The sequence below is a fragment of the Desmodus rotundus genome, chromosome 11, assembly GCF_022682495.2.
Source record: "Desmodus rotundus isolate HL8 chromosome 11, HLdesRot8A.1, whole genome shotgun sequence".
Lineage (NCBI taxonomy): Eukaryota > Metazoa > Chordata > Mammalia > Chiroptera > Phyllostomidae > Desmodus > Desmodus rotundus.
This window is the reverse complement of record NC_071397.1, coordinates 3,634,621-3,656,264: the sequence shown is the minus strand read 5'-3', so window position 1 is coordinate 3,656,264 and position 21,644 is coordinate 3,634,621. Positions and strand designations below refer to the sequence as shown.

Sequence of the window (21,644 nt, the reverse complement as noted above, 5' to 3'; positions counted from 1 at the left end):
TATGTGACAGGCACCATTCAAAGCCCTGTACATGCATCACTTAATTTAATCCGCACAATCCCAAGAGGTGTAAATACTGTTAACCTTATGTCACAGATGGGGAAATTAAGGCACAAAGACATTAAGTGACTTGCCCAAGATTATACACTTGCTATGTTGTCAAGCCAAGATTCTTACTGATTAGCCTGTTTGAAGAATCTATACTTTTAATTATATGATATTATAAAAGCCTGGGCACAAAAATGTCCACAGCAGTGTTACGTAGAATAAGTAAATTGTAAGTGATATATACCATGAGTTTTGTGACCCATCTATTCAATAGAATAATTTTTATAACAGTATTCACCTTTTTTAAATTATGCAAGTCAGTGGTTTCCAGTATAGTCACAGAGGTGTACAACTATTACTGGTTTCCCACTTCAGAACATTTCATCACCACAAAGGGAAATCTCATACCCTCCTGGGCCGGTGTGGCCCAGTTGGTTGGGTGTCATTCTGCAAAGCAAAAGGTTGCTGGTTCAATTCCCAGTCAGGGCGCATGTCTGGGTTGCGGGTTTTGGTCCCTGGTCAGGGCACATGAGAGGCAATAGATCAGTGTTTCTCTCTCAGATCGATGATTCTATCCTCTTTCTCCCTCTCTTCCCCTTTTCTCTAAAAAATAAATAATAAAATCTTTAAAAAAAAAAAAGAAATCTCATACCCATTAGTAGTTACCCCCTTCTTCCCACATTACCCTAGACAACCATCAGTCTACTTTCTGTCTTTATGGGTTTGCTTATTCTAGACATTTCATATGATGGAATCATACAATAAATGGCATTTTATGTCTGGCTTTCATTTAGCATAATATTTTCAATGTTCATTCATGTAGCATGTTATCAGTATTTCATTGCTTTTCATTATAAATAATATTCCATTGTTTGGATTTACTACATTTTGTTTATCCATTCAGTAATTAGTGGATATTTGGATTGTTTGTATTTTTTGGCTATTATGAATAAGGCTGTTATGAACACTCATGTACATGTTTTTGTGTGAACATTTATTTTTATATTCTTAGAATTTTTGATTAGATGGTAACTGTTTATTTTTTAATGGGAACAGCCAGACTGTTTTCTAAAGCAGCTGCACCGTTTTATATTCCCTCTAGCAATGCATGAGGGTTCCACATTCTTCACATCTTTGTTAATACTTGTTATTATCTGTCTTTTTGGGTATTGTGGCATCTTACTGTGGCTTTGATTTGCATTTCCCTAATGACTAATGATGTTGAGCATCTTTTCATGTGTTCATTGGCCATTTGTATATCTTCTTTGGAGAAATGTCTATTTGAATCCTTTGTTCATTTTATTATTGGGTTGACTTCACTGAGTTGGAGTTCTTAATATGTTCTAGATAAATTCTATTATCAGATACATGATTTGCAAACTTTTCTGTGTATTGTTTCTTCACTTTTTTTTAAATGCAAAGGGGAGCCATTTATTTTTTTAATATTTTATGTATTTGTTTTTAGAGAGAGGGGAAGGGAAGGAGAAAGAGAGGGAGAGAAACATCAATGTGTGGTTGCCTGTCATGTGCCCCATACTGGGGACCTGGCCTGCTACCCAGACATTTACCCTGACTGGGAATTGAACCGGTTATGCTTTGGTTCGCAGGCCTGCGCTCAATTAACTGAGCTACACCAGCTAGGACTCTTCACTTTCTTGATGGTGTCCTTTGAAGCACAAAAGTTTTTAATTTTCATGGTGTCTAATTTACGTATTTTTCTTTGTTGGCTTGTGCTTTCAATTTCACACAAGAAACTCTTACCTAAGTCCTGTCTTGGTAGCTCAGTTGGTTAGAGCATCAGCCAGACATTCCAAGTTGTGGGCTTGATCTCCGGTCAGGGCACATACAAGAATGAACCAATGAAATGTGTCAATAAGTGAAACAACAAATCCCTGTTTCTCTCTCTCCCTCTTTTTTTCTGTCTCTGAAATCAATAAACTAAAAAAGATTTTTTAAAACAGAAACTATTACCTAATCCAAGGTCAGTGAAGATTTACCCCTGTATTTTCTTGTAAGAATTTGATAGTTTTAGCTCTTAACATTGAGGTCTTTGATACATTTTGAGTTACTTGTTTTATAGGGTGTGAGAAAAGGTGTCCAACTTTGTAACCTTTTGCCTGTCAAAAGCCAATTGTCCCAGCACCATTTATTGAAAAGAATGTTCTTTCCTCCATTAAATTTTCTTAGCACCCTTTTTCAGTATCAGTTGACCATAAATCTAAGTTTCTCAGCTTTCAATTCTCTTCCATTGATCTGTGTGTCTGTCCTTATCCTAATACCACATTGAGTTGATTACTGTAGCTTTGTAGTAGGTTTTGGAACCCAAAGTGTGAGTCTCCCCTACTTTGTTCTTGTCAAGGCTCTTTTGGCTGTTTCACTCAATTTTTGCCATGAACCCAAAGCTGTTCTAAAAAATAAAGTACATGTTTTAGAAAAGAACCCTTAAATTGTAATATTTGAATTAAATGGTGAATGTTTTTCCCCCCAAGTTTCTGTAAAGTATTACATTTATAATTTTAAAAATTTAACTGAGTTTTGGCTAATAGAATAATTTTTTAACTCAACAGGCAGCCTTTAGATCTGTAGATAAAAACCAGAGTTACCTAACTTTCCAGGAAGAATGTGTGAAGGTGAGGGATAAGGTTATAGTTAGAATGAGCCAGTCTCAGATTTACACTCAGCTCCTTGAATTCTGTTTCTTTCCGGTAAATTTCCTTCAGTTTCTTCTCTGCCTTCTCACACTCCATTAAAAGCACTCCCTCACATCCTAGCCTCGGACTTTTCTCACAAGTTCCCTTAGATCAAAATTTGGGAATTTGGCTCGTTGTATAATTGCCTGTGATAAATGGAATGAATGGTGGTTAAGTAACATGAAGACAAGGAGCCAGGCAATGCAGTCTGAGCCACATAGCCACTGGGGTGGAAAGTGATTTCCAGAGTGGGTAAAGGAAGTCACCCAAGCAGAGATTTTTACTGCCTTCTATGCTCCCATTGTGTTCCATCAATTTCTTTGGAACTGTATATGCTGTTTTCTTACGAAAGCATGTGCTCTTAAAGGCCAGAGACCTGCAGGTGGTGCTGGGGCGAGTCAAAAGTTTAAACAGGCACACAGAGAGGCAAGCCATGTGTCTCAGTGACAGACCGCTTTTCATGTTCTTTGCAATTGCCACTGTAGAGTGTGTGTGTTCTAAATAGTTTGGGGCTTTTCTTTATAGCTTAGCCAGTGTCAAAATCTCAGTACATTGAAACACTTTATAGGACTTGGATATTACAGGTGTCCATTTGATATTTGTTCCAAATCCAAAGCAAGTTTTACAGACCTGCTAAAGACTATTGATAGCAGTGTCAGCCAAGCCAACTTTGCAGCATTATGACTTTGAACTGCTAACATTGATTTCCACTGTATATTTTTCAGTTGAATTAATCAAAAGAAGGGGAAAACAGCTTTTAACTTAGATTTTTTAAAAAAACGTGGTTCCACTTGTTTATTTTTTGTTTCCCTTGCCTGGGAAGATGTATCTGATAAAATACTGCTATGAGTAGTGTCTGAGATTTTGCTGCCTTTGTTTTCTTTTACAATTTTTATGGTTTGGGGTCTTAACATTTAAGTGTTTGATCCATTTTGAATTTACTCTTGTGTGTGGTGTAAGAAGGTGGTTGGTTTCATTTTTCTGCATGTATCTATCCAGTTGTCCCAACACCATTTATTGAATAAACTATCTTTAGCCTTTTGTATGTGCTTGCTTCCTCTGTCGAGTATTTATTGCGTATAAAGGTGTGGGTTTATTTCTGGGCTCTCTATTCTCTTCCATTGATCTATGTGTCTATTTTTATGCTAGTACCATGCTGTTTTCATTACTGTGGCCTTGTAGTAAAGTTTCATGTAAGGTAGCGTGATTCCTCCAACTTTGTTCTTCTTTCTCAGGATCACTGTTGCTATGTGGGGCCTTTTGTGGTTCCATATAAATTTTTGAAATATTTGTTCTAGTTTTGTGAAATACAGCATTGGAATCTTGATAGGAATTGTGATGGATCTATAGATTGCTTTGGGTAGTATGGACATTTTAATGATGTTAATTCTACCTATCCATGAACACAGTATGTGCTTCTACTTATTTGTATATTCTATTTCTTTCTTCATGGTCTTATAATTTTCCATGTACACGTCTTTTACATCCTTGGTTAGGTTTATTCAAAGGTATTTTATTCTTTTTGTAACAATTGTGATTGGGATTGTCTTTGTAATTTCCCTTTCTGTTAGTTTGTTATTGGCATATAAAAAGGCAATTATTTGTGGATATTAATTTTGTATCCTGCTACTTTGCTGAATTCATTTATCATTTCTAATAGTTTCTTGGTGGAATCTTTGGGGTTCTCTATGTACAGTATCACCAAAAAGCTCAACACTAAAAAAACAAGTAACCCAATTAAAAAATGGACAAAGGACCCGAATAGACACTTCTCCAATGAGGACATACAGATGGCCAATAGACATATGAAAAGATGATCAACGTCACTAATCATCAGAGAGATGCAAATTAAAACCACAATGAGATATCATCTCATACGTGTCACAGTGGCTATCATCAATAAATCAACAACCAAGAAGTGCTGGCGAGGATGCGGAAAAAGGGGAACCCTAGTGCAGTGTTGGTGAGAATGCAGACTAGTGCAGCAACTCTGGAAAGTAGTGTGGAAATACTTCAAAAAAGTACAAAGTGGATCTGCCTTTTGACCCAGCCATTCCACTTCTGGGAATATATTCAAAGGAACTCAAAACACTAATTCCAAAAAACATAAGCACCCCTGCATTCATTGCAGCGTTATTTACAATCACCAAGATATGGAAGCAGCCCAAGTTGTCCATCAGTAAATGAGTGGATAAAAACTATAGGACATTTACACAGTGGAATACTACTTGGTCGTAAATATGAAAAAAATTTTATCCTTTGCAACAGTATGGATGGACCTGGAGAACATTATGCTAAGTGAAATAAGGCAATCAGAGCATGACAAATACCATATGATTTCACTCATATGTGGAATCTAATGAACAGACTGACCTAACAAGGAAAAATGGGGACAGACTCATAGATCGAGAGTAGAATGATAGCTAGTGGGGGCAGGTGAGGTGGTGGAGGAATTGAGCAAAAAGGAAAAAGGACTCATGGACATGGACAACAATGTGGTGATTGCTGAGGGGAGGGGGTATAAGGGGACTAAATGATAATGGGAAAAAATACAACAAAGATTAAATCAAAAATTGTATATTTATAAATGGCCTTTAGAAGTGTAAAATCACAATTTAAAATTTTTTGTAAAGTTTAAAGTAATTGTTTTTATATAGGCTTAAGAAAAAGGAGATATTGCAATTATCCATAAATCCAGAAATATCAACAAAACTATAGTTTGACTCTGTTTTAAAATGAAGTACCTGCCATTTGGGAGAGAGATTTATTATGTTGCATGCTTTGACTTTTGTAATGTCATGGAAAAACTATACCCTTCAAATTTTAGACTGTTAAAATATTTTCTGAACAGTGTTTATTTTATCAGATGCTTTCCCCACTTGGGATTTCATTCATAATTGTTATATCTTCCTTTATCTGGCTTAAAGATGTACTCATGGACTTTGTACTTCCAGCCTGGATGGAATAACAGATTGGATTTACTCTCTTGGCTGTAATCATGTAACAAACAAACAAAAACCCCAGAAAACATAATGTGAAGTTTCCAACACTGAACAACAGACAGCACAGGGCAGTGATCCCCACGAAAGCTGAAAGGTAGAGGTGAACCCTGCATTTATCTTAATTTAGTGCTTGGAGAGTTTCCAAGCTGCAGTGTAAGGAGGCGGAACCCAGGCAGAGCCCGTCAGTCTCCTTGAGTTGGGAAGACAGAGTTGGAGTCTAGGGAGGCCAAGGCGGCTATAGTTTAGAGAAGAGAGAGCTGCTGTACAAGGAGAGAACTCCACAGGTTTGTAGAGGGTCCCCTTAAGTCTTCAGATAAGTACTAATAAGTGAATGTGTTGTGTGGAAACTACCCAAAGCTGACAAAGAACCACCCAAAAGAACTGAAGGGAACAACCCCTGATTCATTTTCAGGGTTGAGAATAGTTTGTGTTTCCACCAGCCAAAGAGGAAAAACCTCGTAAGACACAGGATATCAGGTAGAGTACTCAGAAGGGAACTGTCTCAGCAGTGGGGTGAGGGAAGGCCTAAACTAAAGACTGCTCTGATCCCTTCTAACAAAGCTTAAAAACAGGCCTCAAAAGGATCAGACTGTTCCTGGTAACATAACTGCATCCTAGAACAAAGTTCAGTATTTGTAGTTTATATGAAAATATCTAGCACCCACCAAGGTAAAATTCACATTTGGCCTTCACTCAAAATATCAGATTTGGAATGATACAGGAAAAATACAACCCATGAGGAGGATTATCAAAAAATAGAAACAGACCTAGACATGACACAGATGATAGAACTAGTAGACTAAGACATTAAAACAGTTTGGACTATATTCCTTATATTCAGGAAAGTAGAGGAAAGATTGAGAATGTTAAATTGATACGAAATTTATTTAAAAGATCCAAATTGAACATCTAGAGATGAAAACCACAATGTGTAAGATGAAAAATGTGCTACATGTGATTCATATCAAACTAGTACAGGAGAAAAGGTCAGTGAACCTGAAGCCATAGCAATACAATGTAAACACAACTATGTAAAATAAAGCTCAGAAATAAAGTCTAGGAAAAAATGAATAGAGTATTAATGAACTGATAGGCAACTTCAGGTGGCTTAATATACATATAATTGTAGTCTCAAGAAGGGAAAAATTTTGAAGGAACAATAGCCAAACATTTCCCAGAGATCTCCTCCCCCCCTAAAAAAGTGAAAAAGGGAACAAACAACATATGTGACAAATAGTAAACAAATAGCCAGATGTTAGATTTATACCAGACTGTCAGTAATCACTACTATAAAAAGTCTATAAACGACTCAGTTGAAAGGCAGAGCTTAGTAAATTGGGCAAAAAGGCAAGACTCACCTGTGTGCTGGCTATAAGAAACCTACTGTACATATTAAGATACAAATAGGCTAAAAGTAAAAAGGTTGGAAAGGAATACTTCATGCTACATACTGGCTGATGTGGCTCAGTTGTTTGGAGTATAATCCCATGTGCTGAAAGGTCACAGGTTCGATTTCCAGTCAGGGCACATGCCTGGGTTGAGCGTTTGGTCCCCTGTTGCGGCACATACAGTAGGCAGCCAATGGATCATTTCTTTCCCATTGATTTCTCTCTCTCTTCCCATCCCCTGCCCCCTTCCTCTCTCTGAAAAATCAGTTTAAAAAATATTCTGTGCTAATACTAATCAAAAACAGTGGAGTAAGTATATTAATTTTAGACAAACTAGATTTTATTTTATTCATTACCATTTATCCCCTCTATCTCCTCTTCTACCTCCACCCATCTCCTCCCCCGCCCCCGCCACAAGTCACCACACTGTTAGACAAACTAGATTGTAGAGCCAAGATTATTACCAGGAATAAGAAGACTCATTTCATAATGATAAAGTGGTTAATTCATCAAATGGAATTAATAATTCTAAAAATTTATGAACCTAATGACAGCTTCAAAATACATGAATCAGAAACTGATAGAACTGGGCCCTGGCCAGGTAGCTCAGTTGGTTAGGGCGTTGTCCCGACACACCAACGTTGCAGGGTTTGATCCCCACTCAGGGCACATACAAGAATCAGCCAATGACTGCATAAATAAGTGAAACAAGAAGTCAGTGTTTCTCTGTTTCTCAAAATCAATTAAAAAAAGAAGAAGCAACTGATAGAACCAAAAGGAGAAAGATCCACAACTATAGTGGGAGATTTTAGTACTTTACCTCTCAATAATTTAAAGAGCAAGCAGACAAAAAATAATATAGAAAATTCAAACAACACCAATAACTAATTGACATTTATATAACATTCAACCCAATAGAGCAGAATATACATGGTATTTATTTGCACACAAAACATTTACTGATATGGATGATGTCTTGGTTTAGAAAATAATGTGACTAAGTTTAAAATTACTTAAATGATAAAAAGTATGTCAGCTGACCAAAAGAAAATAAAATTAAAAATTACGGAAAGGTATCTCAAAAACCCCTGAATATTTAGAAACTAACATATTCATTTATTTTATTTTATTTTTAAAAATTATTTTATTGTTCAAGTACAGTTGTCTGCATTTACTGCCCTCCACTCCCCCCACCCCAGCCATCCCCACCTCCCCCCTCTGCTTCCACCCCGCCTTGGTTTTGTTCATGTGTCCTTTATAGTTGTTCCTGAAAACCCTTCTCCCCCATTATCCCCTCCCACCTCCCTTCTGGTTACTGTCCGGTTGTTCTTAATTTCAGTGTCTCTGGTTGTATTTTTCTTCCTTGTTTTGTTGATTAGGTTCCTTAAAGGTGAGATCATATGGTATTTGTCCCTTACTGCCTGGCTTATTTCACTTTGCATAATGCTCTCCAGTTCCATCCATGCTGTTGCAAAGGGTAGGAGCTCCTTCTTTCCTTCTGCTGTGTAGTATTCCATTGTGTAAATGAACCACAGATTTTTGATACATTCATTTACTGATGGGCACTTAGGTTGCTTCCGTCACTTGGCTATTGTAAATTGTGCTGCTATGAACATGGGGTGCATAGGTTCTTAGGAATTGGTGTTTCAGGGTTCTTAGGATATAATCCCAGCAGTGGTATTGCTGGGTCAAAGGGCAGTTCCATTTTTAGTTTTCTGAGGAAATTCCATACTGTTTTCCACAGTGACTGCACCAGTCTGCATTCCTACCAACAGTGCACTAGGGTTCCCTTTTCTCTACAACCTCTCCAACACTTGTTATTTGTTGCTTTGTTTATGATAGCTATTCTCACCAGTGTGAAATGGTATCTCATTGTGGTTTTAATTTGCATCTCTCTGATGGCTAGTGATGCTGAGCATCCTTTCATATGTCTTTGGGCTCTTTGTATACCCTCTTTGGAGAAGTTTTTTGGTTCAGGTCTTTTGCCCATTTTTTAATTGGGTTGTTTGTCTTCCTGGAGTGGAGTCGTGTAAATTCTTTTTATATTTTGGAGATCAAACCTTGTCCAAGGTATCATTGGCAAATATGTTTTCCCATATAGTTGGTTCTCTTTTCATTTTAATGCTGTTTGCTTTGGCCATGCAAAAACTTTTTAATTGGATGACGTCCCATTTGTTTATTCTTTCCTTTATGTCCCTTGCTTTAGGGGACATATCGGTGAAGATATTGCTGCATGGAATATCTGAGATTTTCCTGCCTGTGTTTTCTTCTAGGGCTTTTATGGTGTCATGATTTACATTTTAGTCTTTTATCCACCTTGAATTTATTTTCGTGTGTGGTATGAGTTGGTGATCGAGAGAAACTAACACATTTTCAAGAAGCTCTTGGGTCAAAAAAAAATGAAAGATTAATTTAGAATGTATATTACTGAAAATAAAAAAACGACAAAATTTGTGGGATATAGCAATGCATGTGCTCAGAGGAAAAATTATGGCACTAAATGCCTATATTAGAGAAAAGGTAAGGTTTCAAATCGATGTCCTCAGCTTCTACCTTAAGAAAATAGAATAGAAGAAACAATCAAACCCAAAGTAAGCAGGAGAAATGAGTTAAAGATAAAAGCCAGAAACAATGAAGTAGAAAATCAAAAAACAGTAGAGAAAGTCAATGAAATCAAAAGCTGGTTCTTTGAGAAGACCAATAAAATTGATAACCTGTATCGCCTGCTGGACTAGGAAAAAGAGAAGACACAAGTTACCAATATCAGGAATGAAAAAACTGGTTAAGCTGCAGATCTAATAGTTACTAAAAGGCAGAATAAAATAATTATATGAATTACTTGATGTCAGTGCATTGGACAGTTAGATGAAATGGCCAAATTTCTTGAAAGACAAAATAACAAAGAAGAATGAAATAACCTGTATAATTGTATATCTATTAAAGAAATTGAATCCCCCCAAAAACGCTGGGTTCAGATGACTTCCCTGATAAATTCTACCAAACGTTTTAGGAAGTCATAATACCAATTTTACACAAATAACTGTGTAAATTTTATGAGGGGGAATACTTCTTAATTCATTCTATGACATTGGTATTATCCTGTTACTAAAACCAGACAAACACCTTCCAAGAAAAGAAAATTATAGCCTAATACCCTTATGAATATAGTTGCAAAATTGTTAACAAAATTTTACCAAATTGACCCCAACAACATATAAAAAGGATCAAGTACAGTGACCGAATGGAACTTGTCACAGGAATGCGAGGTTGGTTTAACATTTGAAAGTCAGCATTATGTACCTTGTTAAACTGAAAAAGGAAAACCAGTGATAAACTTAGTAAATGCAGAAAAAGCGTTTAAAAAAGTCCAACATGTTTTGCTGATTTAAAAAAAAAAAAGGCTTTCAACTGCTTGAAGTAGAAAGGAACTTCCTCAACCTGATAAAGAATATCTATGAAAAACCAATATCTGAATGAAATCATACTTAATACTGAAAAACTGAATTCTTTCCCTCTAAGATGAGGGACAAGGCAAGATGTCCACTGTCACCGTTTCTGTTCATTATTGTACTGGAGTTTCTAGGCAGTGCAGTCAGACAAGAAAAGTGAAAGGCAACCAGATTGGAAGGGTAGAAGTAAAACTCTATTCACAGATGCTGTGATTGCTTATGATTTCTAAAAATAAGTTACTAGACCAATTAAGTATACTTAGCAAAGTAACAGGAGTCAAGATCAATATAGAAAAGTCTATTGTACTTCTGTATACTAGCAAATGAAGTCAGAAGTTGACATTTTAAAAGAATACCATTTATAGTAAAATAAAAAATATTCAATACCTAAAGATAAATTTCATAAAACACATATAAGACCTCTCTACTGGAAGTTATAAAATGTTACTGAGAGAAATTAAAGAATACCTAAATGAAGAGATACTGTGTTTAAGTATTGTAAGACTCAATACTGTCAGTTTTCTCTAAAGATAGATTCAGTGCAATCCCAAACAAAATCCCTGCTGGCTATTTGTAGAACGTGGCAAGCTGGTTTTAAAATCTGTGGAAATTCAAAGGGTGTGGAATAGCCAAAACAATTTTGATGAAGAGCAAAGAGAACTTAATGATGTCTGATTTCTAAAACTTATTATAGCTATAATAATCAAATAATGTTATTGGTATAAAGATAAACAGGTACTTCCATGGAACTGGAGAGTCCAGAAAAAAAATATGTTCAATTAATTTTGAGTATGGTGCCAAGGCAGTTAAGTGGAAAAAATGTCTTTTCAGCAAATGGTAGTAGAAAAATTTGATATTCATATATAAAAAACTGAATCTGTATCTTAATGCATACCTTGCATCATATGTAATAATAATTCAAAACTGATCATAGACCTAAGTGTAAAGCCCAAATCTACAACATTTTTAGAAGAAAACATGTGTGACTTTGGATTTGGTAACAATTTCTAAAGTATATATAACACCGAAAACATGATTTACAAAAGAAACAAAAATAAATTGGGCTATATCAATATTACATACATCTCTTTGAAAACCACCTTTATGAAACTAAAAGGATAAGCCACAGACCGGGAGAAAATATTCTCATATGTCTGTATTTGGAGAATATATAAGGAACTCTCAACTCAGTAATAGGAAAACTCAGTAAAAAGTAGACAGAAGAGCCCTGGCCGAGTGGCTTATTTAGTTGGAGCGTTGTTCTTTACACCAGAAAGTTGCAGGTTAGGGCACATACCTAGGTTGTGGTTTCAGTCCCTGGTCAGTGTTCACATAGGAGGCAACCAATCAGTATTTTTCTTTCACCTCTCTCTCCCTCTCCCTCCCTTCCTCCCTCCCTCCCTTCCTCCCTCTGTAAGCATATTCGCAGGTGAGGATTAAGAAAAATAAGCCAAAGATTTTAATAGACCCTTCACCAAAGTGAGCTGTATGGATGGTAAATAAGTACATGAAAATATAATCATCATAATTCATCCTTAGGGAAATGCAATTTAAAACCGCAGTAAGATACCACTACATACATGTTAGAACGTCTTAAGTTAAAAAAGGGCTGGTGATGGTAAGGAGCAACTGAAACTCATATGCTTCTAGGCGGAATGCAGAATGGCATAGCCACTTTGGAAAACATTTGACATTTTCTTAAAGACCCAAACTGTACACCTACCATGTGACTTAGCCATTTCACTCCTAGGCATTCATTCAAGATAAATGGATGTGAATGACCACATAAAGATTCGTACCCATATATCCAAAGCAGCTTTGGTGGTAATAGAAATTAAAAACAATCCAAATGCATCAATAGTTAAATAATAAAAATGTACACCAACAAGCAAATTAAATAAGCAGTGCGCTGTCTCTGTGCAGGGATAGTACTCAGCAGTAATAAGGAATGAACTATTACTGACACACCCAACAATGTGTTTGATTCTCAGTATACTTACAATAAGAGAAAGAAGCCAGTGGGAAAAAGATGTGATGCCGTTTATATGGAATTCTATAAAATACAGCTATTCAGAAAGCAGATCAGTGATTGCCTGAAGATGTGAGCTGGTCAGGGATGAATTATAAAGGGACACAGGAAATTTTTGTGAGTGACAAATATGTTCATTACCTTAATTGTAGTGATGGCTTTATGGATATATATACACGTGTCAAAACTTACCAAATTGTATACTTTAAATATGTGTAGTTTATTGTATGCTAAGTATATGACACTAAATCTGTAAAAAATATGTGAGTTCAGCATTTATAACATGCTGCTCAAACTTTGGAATCATGTAAGGGACTCAATCATTTTTAAAATACCTTTTCAGTGATGAAGTTTGATGAGGTAGGAAAATATGTATTGTGTATATCAAATTTACTTATAATTTGAACTTATTGGAAAATCGAGGTTAAATGAATGTTCTAATTTGATCTTTCTGAAATTCTGAGGGAATTTTCAGGATGATAAATACCAAATGTTAGATTTAATTTTACTGTCAGATTAGAACGTTATTATCTAACTGGATGATAGAAAAATAAAGGGAGAGAAAGGAAAGACTTTTGTAGAGCCCTTAGTTTAAAACTGAGGAAGTCAACAGAATTCTAGGCTTGGGAGAAATTCTTACGACCCTGATTGGATGACTAGGTATCTGTGGTGGTAGAATAACGGCTCCTCATCAACAGCGACATCCCAATCACTGTTCGTGTGTTGCCTTACAGGGCAGAGGGGACTTTGGAGATGTGATTAAGGTTAGCGATTTTGAGATGAGATTTTTCTGAATTATCCAGATAGGCCTAACATACTCACATGGATTCTCCATTTTGCCCAGTACCATTCATCTTTTCTTAGGTGTTAATCAGGATGTGAAATGATTCAGAGGTGCCTGGTGAAGTTCATGGTCAATGTGGAGTCTACACTGGGCCTTCTTCAATGGTACAATACTCGCGTTGCTCCTCACATTTGAGTTTCTTTTGTTGAAAAGCATGTAAGCTACCCAAGCTGGGTGGCTCTGTTGGTTGGAGTGCCCTCCCATACACCAAAAAGGTTAGAGGTTCAGTTCCTTGTCGGGGCACATGCATAGGTGGTGGGTTCCATCCCCAGTTTGGGCCCATATGAGAGATAACCTATTGATGTTTCTCTCACACATTGATGTTTCTCTCTCTCTCTCTCTCTCTCTCTCTCTCTCCCTCCCTCCCCCTTCCTCTCTCTAAAAATCAGTAAACATATCCTTGGATGAGGATTGAAAAAAAAAGCACGTAAGCTGCCAGCACCATAGAGACCCCAGTGACACTCCCTTTCTTTGCATTGACATACTTCTTGTAATACTAGTAGTAACCTGTTTGAAACACTCCTGAAATGCTCCAGCAAGGGCCTCCCAGGGTGAACTCCTGCATCACTCTCAGCTGGCGGCTCCCCTATTTGACATCCATGAATTTCTTCCCCTACACTGGTACCACTGACACCATTGAAGTCAGGGATGTCCCACATAGATTGTTAAGAAATTTATGAAAGCAGAGAAACTTTACCAGCTGTGGTCAGGGAGATGTGACTAGGGACGGATGATCAGAGAGATGCAGTATTGCTGGCTTTGAGAATGGAGAATGGGGCCGTGAACTGAGGAATTTGGGTGGCCTCTCGAATCTGGAAAAGGCAAGGAATTAGATTCTCTCCTAGAGCCTCCAGACGGACTATAGCTCTAATACCTTGTTGTTAGCCCTCTTGTTGTGAGATTCATTTCTGACTTCTGATCTCCAGGAGTATAAGATTTAGGCCATGGGTATTTTTTAGGCCATTAAGTGTGTGGTAATTTGTTATGACAGCTATAGAAAACCGGCACAATATCTAAGGGGGTGGGGGGTAAAGCTCAGAATTAATGATTTTTGCCAGAGGGTTGCAATGGGAAGTGAACTCTGTATTACTAAAGTAACTGTTTCGTCCCTTGGAAATTGTTTCCCCATCTACATGTCAACCTCATTTTCCTATATGAATGCTCAGATCAGGTTATGAATGCTCAGTTCCTGGGAACATTTTATGATGCATGAAGAAGTGATATTTTTCCTAAATATGTTTTTTCTCAGCAGGTTTCTACTTATAAAAGACAATGACTACTGATGAAGGTGCCAAGAACAACAAAGAAAGCCCAGCAGCAGCTGTTGCTGCACAGGGAGAGGATGTCACCTCTAACAAGGACAGAGGAGTGTTAAAGGTGAGGCCACGAGGACGAATGACATGGGAGAACTCACTCTCTGGAAAGATTTTTTGTAAGAATCTTTTCGGGGGTGGGGCTGGAGGTGGATAATATTTACTGAGGCATACTAAGTGCCAAACATGACAGCTAAAGTCTCAACTCGTTTCATAACTTGAGGTTTAGTTTTGATCCCAGATTAAACAATAGATGGTGAAATTGAGGCCCAGCCAGGTAAATTAAATGCCGAGTATCATACATATAAGTAAATGCAGATCTGGGGTTCAGGTCCAAGTTATGTCTGACTCCAAAAGGCTGTTTCTCTCTGTTCTCAGAGTGTATAAATGGGTTGTTACTTTAATGTAATATTTAGTGTATTAAAGCTAGCTTGTAGCAATTCAAAAGACTTTTTTTTTAAGGAAAAGAACTAACTTGCCAAGTTCAAAAGGATTTGTTTTTATATACAAATAGTATGTACTGTATAGTTAATCATTTTTATATGTGTTATTTTATTTGTATCTCGCACTGGTCTTGTAAGACAGAGTACCTCTTGATTCTTCTATTTACATATGGAAAATGGATATTTATATTCCATATAAGTGAATAAACTGAAGCGAGGAGAGGTTGAATGGCTTTGGTCATATTAAGTTATTTCTCCTACACTGTTATGCATATGAGTTTTGTATAATTTTACATTTTTTTGCTGAAAAGATTATCTTACAAAGTTTATACGCTTTAACTTACATTCTAAATATTACCTGTGTGCTGAGTTCTACAATGTCCTTGTGTCCACAATAGCAAATGAGAATTTTTAGTTTGTTTTGTCTAATGTTGCTTTTGTAAGTGCTTGCTTTTTTTTTTTTGCCTGGATCTCTTCTGAATTTGTATGTTTTACTATTAGCTTGCTGTGTGCCAAGCCAAATTTTGGAGACTTGCAACTACAGAATAAGGGTTTATGTTACGGATTTATATCATGAGACCTTACCTTCTTTCAGATGGCTTCTCAACCTGATAGCATATGAATCGTGCATCCCAGACTCCAGGATGCTGGTAGACACAGTGAGATTCTGCAGGTGTCCTCAGCATCTCCTTCCTCTTTCATCTTTTCAGAGCGCCCATCAGAAAACATGGTCCCCAACTTGCCTCAGGGTCTGCTTTGTTCTAGGGGAAAAACCAATAAGATTTTTAGGCTTATAAGGAACATTTTGAGATTGTAAGCCTTTTATTTTATTTTTTATTTTTTATTTTTTGTGAGATTGTAAGCCTTTTAAATCACATCATTTATCATTGTCAGCCTCAGGTTTCACTGTGGGGCTTGGGTTAGGATTAAATAGGCATGCTCATTTTGTGACCTCATATCTGTGATAAAGTTTCCTCATTGGTGAATTTGAAGTCATACCTTTGGAGCCCTGGGCTTCAGAACTTGTCAAACCCTGTGCTCCTTGCATTTTGATGGGAAGAAAATGTTTCAGCACTTGGGGCTTGCTGGCCCCAGGCGCCCCTCTCTCACTGTGAAACAGAGGTCGATGCATCAGTCTCCTGGTAGCTGGCAGACAGTTAGGTCCTCGTGGGTTTTGGCACTTATCACGAGCTCCAGAAAGAATTAATGAGTAATGAGGTACCTAGCACTGTACAACCTACCTCCTAGTGTTTTGGGACTACATAGAGCATTTAGCCCGGTGCCCTGGCTGTGATAATCTCTCTTATTAACTGTTATCTATATATTTTTTAAAAAGACCCAGGCAGCTTTGGAAAGTCAGTAACTACCCCAGGAAGATAAAATTGTGGTGCTTACTTTTATTTTTAGTGACTTGAGACTAGGTTGTAACTCCAGATTTAGGTACAAGTTCATCTTGCTGGGGAAACCTGAAGTGGCGTCAGTTACAATATCGCTTGCTGATGTGGACAGCCATCTGACCCCCTGGTGGCTCTCCATCCCACACGCCCAGTGACTTGTTCACAGCCCTACAAGTGCAGATTCCCTGCAGGGGAGGCTGAGGCTCCCACGTACTGCATGCAGTTCATGACAGCAAACACTTTCAGGGTATTATGTGATTTCTTTTAGGTTGATTTTTTGAAACTTTTTCCCCTTTGAAGTTCATGAAGTGCAGTGATGATTTTCTTAAGTAGCTCTTAATTTAATTTTTAAAGTTAGAGTTATTTTTTGCAACTCTGTTGATGTAATTAACCTATAACATTATGTAAATTTATGGTGAGATATGGTAAATTTACAATGAAATGGTTTGATACATTTATATGTTTCAGAATGATTACCAGCCCTGGCTGGTGTGGCTCCGTGGACTAGGCGCCAGCCTGTGAACCAAAGTGTTGCCGGTTTGATTCCCAGTCTAGGGCACATGCCTGGGTTATGCACCAGGTCCCCAGTAGGGGGTGCATGAGAGGCAACTACGTATTGATACTTCTTTCCCTCTCTTTCTCTCTGTGTTTCCCACTCTAAAAATAAATAAATAAAATCTTTTTTAAAAATGATTATCACAGTAAAATTAGTTAATACCTCCATCACCTCCCATAATTACTATTTCTTTTTTGTGGTGAGCACATTTAAGATCTTATCCCTTAGCAACTTTCAAGTATAGAACACAGTGTTGTTCATTATAGCCACCATGCTGTACATTAGATCCCCCAAATTTATTTGTTTTATGTCTAAAAATTTATAAGGTTTGACTTAGATCTCACCATTTCCTCCACCTCCACCCTTCAGCCCCTGGCAACCGCCATTGCACTCTCTATTTCTGTGAGTTGAGCTTTTTTAGATTCCACATGTAAATGATATAACAGTGTTTTTTCTTTGGCGTATTTCATTTAGCATAATACCCTGAGGGTACATCTATATTGTCACAAATGGTATGATTCCCTGCTTTCTCAGGGCGGAATAATATTCCTCTGTGTATGTGTGTGTGTGTGAGTGTGTGTGTCACATCTTTATCCCTTCACCCATGGACGCTTAGGTGGCTTTCAAAGCTTGGGTGTTGTGAATAATGTTCAATGATATGGGAGTGTGAATATCTCTCTGAGATAGTGATTTTGTTCCCCTTGGGCTTATAAGGGGGGACCGAAAAAATGCTGGAATTCATTTTTAAAAATTGTGTGTTCTTACATGTTTAAACTTCAGTCACCTTCAAAGTACTCTCTATTTGATGCAGTACACCTATTGAGACTTTTTTTCCACTGCTCACAGCAGTTTTTGAACTTACTAGTTTTGATGTCTCTTAGTGTTTCTGCCATTCTTTGTTTCACCTCTTCCACATTGCCAAAACGTTTCTCTTTGAGGACTTTTTTCATCTGGGGAAACTAAAAAAAGTCACTTGGGGCAAGATTGGGTGAGTAGGGAGGGTGAGGCATGGGAGTCATGCTGGTTTTGGTCAACAACTGCTGAACACTTGGTGGTTTAGGCAGGTGCACTCGGAAATCACCCATTGTGAAATGGGCAAACACGTTGAAAGAGTGTTCAAAAACATTCACTGAAGCCAAACACAGCCTCTCACACCGCCACCAGCTGCTACACTGATACAGATGGGTCCTAGCTAGGGATGCCTGTACTACAAGGGGCCTGCCGTCCAGAAGATAATTCCCATTTATTTTGGGTCCCCCCTCGTATACCCAGAAGTGGGATTGCTAGATCATGTGGTAGTTCTATTTTTAATTTTTTGAGGAACGTACGTGCTCCTTTTCGTAGTGGTTGCATCGGTTTACATTCCCACCAACAGTGCACAAGGGGTTCCCTTTTGTGTCTTGTTTTTTTGATCCCAGCCATTCCAACAGGTGTGAGGTGACATCTCATTGTGGTTTTGATTTGCATTTCCAGAACTGTTTATTTCTTTCTGAAATGTTTCATTGTTAATGTGGAGAAACACAACTGATATCTTTATGTTGATTTGATGTTCTGCAATGTTGCTGAACTTACTGATTAGTTCTGACGGTTTCTGATGGAGTTGCAGTAGTGACTGTTTTCCTTGAGAGACTGAGCTTTTGAACTAAGAAAGTTGTAGCTCCTAAGACGGGATTTATGTGGTGACATGAGGGTGTGGCAAGAAAGACACATCTCAAAGAAGGATGTAAGAACAAAGAATTGAATTCTTTAGGTAAAAGTTCAGATCTTCCCCCCAAAATGATGTTCTTTGGACATTAGCTGCCACCCTCTGCTGTCTAATAAAAATGATTAATTTAGTTCAGGTGATTGACAGAGTAACTTACACCACCGCATGCCTGGATTTGCTTTTCTTTTTCCAGGACTTACCAACTGCATTCGTGGCTGCTCTATCAAGATGAAATAAATATACTGGATTTTACAATACCTGAATATTTTGCAGCTTAGAGATTTTTTGGCATTTCCTTATTTAGAAAATGAATTATTCATTATTATGAAACTGTACAGTGACACTGATTTTTGATGCATTGGATATTCAAATAATAAGTATAAACTGTTACACCAGGGAATTGGTCTCTTTGGAATTTAATCAAACTAGTGGAATCTAGTCAGAAGTAATGTTTGTAGCATAGGAGGGAAATAAAACATTACCTTTGAAACTTTGCTTTAGACTTCCTGAATGTTTTTGCAAGTCTGATCTTTGGTCTAATTCAGTTTGTAATGGAGTAGCTCTGTGCTTTGGGAGATTCTGGTGTCAGAGCACGGGGGACATCAAACCAATGAAGCAGGATCTGTCGGTAAATTATTTTGAGGGAGCAGTGTGTTTAACAATGATACTAAATAGAGCACTAAAGAGTAAGAGTAGACTAGGACAGTTTTCCAGTAGAGAGAGTTACTGAGATAGCTAGGGAGAGAGCATTTAGAAAATACAGAGAGTCATTTGCAAATCTGCCTTTGGGATGTGAAATGGACTGTGTGATCTTTTGATTCTCTGATTAGAAGTTAAAAGTTTCACTTCTTTTTCTTGATGTTTTTCTTTTCTAGATTGTCAAAAGAGAGGGGAATAGTGAGGAAACACCAATGGTTGGAGATAAAATTTATGTCCATTACACAGGAAAATTGTCAAATGGAAAGAAGTTTGATTCCAGTCGTGATAGATGTGAACCATTTGTCTTTAGCCTTGGCAGAGGTAAGAGGGTATTTTCTGAGTTGTGTTTTGCTTAGATTTATTGCTATTTCTATTACATGGGACCTGGTGGGTACTATCCTTGCCAAAAATAAAGATTTTAAAGCCATAGTTCTCAAATTGTGGTCCCTGGGTCCCTAGGAACTTCTAAGATCCTTTTAGGAGGTCCATAATGTCAAAATTACTTTCATAATAACACTAAGATGTTAACTTATCTTTTTGCGGTGTGGACGCTTGCGCCGATGGTACAGAGTCTGTAGTGGTACAAACCTCTGGTGCCGGAGCCCATGGCTCCAAACTCTACCAGCAGTCAGGCTTCCTTTACTGCCCTCATTTACGGTTAAGGTAGAGAAAAGGGAGGCCAGTGCCACTTAAGAATGTCCTTGATATAGTGTAAAACACTCATTTTATTAAACCCTTATCCTGGAGTCTCACATTGTCTTGCTGTTTTGTGACGGAAAGGGAAGCACGCGTAAAGCACACTGCATGCCCCAGGAGGGCGGGTGTCTCCAGGAGACACACCCTGGGCCCTGGCTTCAGCTGAGAGCTGTGCTAGCTGTATTTTTTAATGCCCTTTTTAAAATGTTTGCCCCTTTTATTAGAAAGGGCAAAAGGTGTTATTATTCAGATTTGATTATTTGGTATTAGGTAGGTATTTTCTTGAAAATGAATGAAGTAACCTGTTAACTTCAAGGAAAACAATGACAATATTTGTTACCATTGAAGTTTCAAGTGATGATGACAGTTTTGGGCATTGGCATCTGCCACTTTGAGCTTGACAGCTTCCCAAAATGTAAGAGACTTTTGATGAAATCAATGGGTATTAATGTAAGTGATTTTAAAAATATTATGTGATGAAATCTACTAACATTTGGAAAAATCTGTGTAACTCATTGAACCAATATCTTCCCAAAGACCAATGCAAGATATTACAAAGCTGTGCATAAGTAAAAGGTCTGTTCAAGGAGCAAGCTAGACCACTGGATTTTACTGCAGTATAATAGAAAAAGTCACTGATGTGTCTTCAGGTTCTGCATTGCCACCAACCTTTATGAAACTGCCATTTGTCTAGTTTTGATGTATCAGATGATTTTATATATATATTTATAATTATCTGTAAAGGCTATTAAAATACTCCTTCCTTTTCAAACTATCTATCTTTGTGAGTTTGCATATTTTTGCCGTGTAAATCAACCAAAATTGCAACAGATGAATGTAAAAGTGGGTATGAGAACTAAGTTATCTTGTATTAATTCAGACATATTTTACATTTGTAAAATCACAAAGCAATGTCACTCTCCCCACTAATTTGTTTTTTTTGAAAACATAGTTATTTTTGTAATAAGTTATATTAACACAATGGGGTTATTTTTAAATGAATTGCCATGTAACTATTTCTTTTTTTAATACGGCAACAATATAGATATATAAGGAAAATTTTGGGGTCCTCAATTTTTAAGATATAAAGAGGTCCCTAGGGAAAAAAGGTTAATAACCACTGTTTTCAAGTCTTAAATGTGATTTTTACTAATTTCTTTTCAAATGCTTTTAAATGTCTTCAGTTGATTTAATATTCTTATTTCTTTAATCTTGTAAGAATAATAGCCTATACATCAAAACTTTGTGGACCATATTGGGTGTTGAATTCATTCAACTCTGATTTATGACTTTAAAAATTTTTTTATTTAATTTATTGGGGTGACAATGGTTAATAAAATTAAAGGTTTCAAGTGTACAATTCTATGATACATCATCTGTATATC

General features: G+C 37.1%; 1 protein-coding gene across 8 annotated transcripts in view; it reads left to right on the top strand.

The window, feature by feature from the left end:
* FKBP5 (FKBP prolyl isomerase 5) overlaps window positions 1–21,644 on the top strand; it is a 95,160-nt gene that overhangs the window by 25,674 nt on the left and 47,842 nt on the right. For 4 of the 8 annotated variants that reach the window (XM_053913755.2, XM_053913759.2, XM_053913754.2 and 1 more), the window contains 2 exons: window positions 14,703–14,827; window positions 19,740–19,884. In XM_053913755.2, coding sequence (XP_053769730.1) covers window positions 14,723–14,827; window positions 19,740–19,884 — 250 coding nt within the window. In that variant the 5' untranslated portion in view covers window positions 14,703–14,722. Of the gene's footprint in view, window positions 1–14,699; window positions 14,828–19,368; window positions 19,493–19,739; window positions 19,885–21,644 lie in introns of those variants that run through there. The other 4 variants (XM_053913757.1, XM_053913760.2, XM_053913756.2 and 1 more) reach the window with 2 other exon arrangements.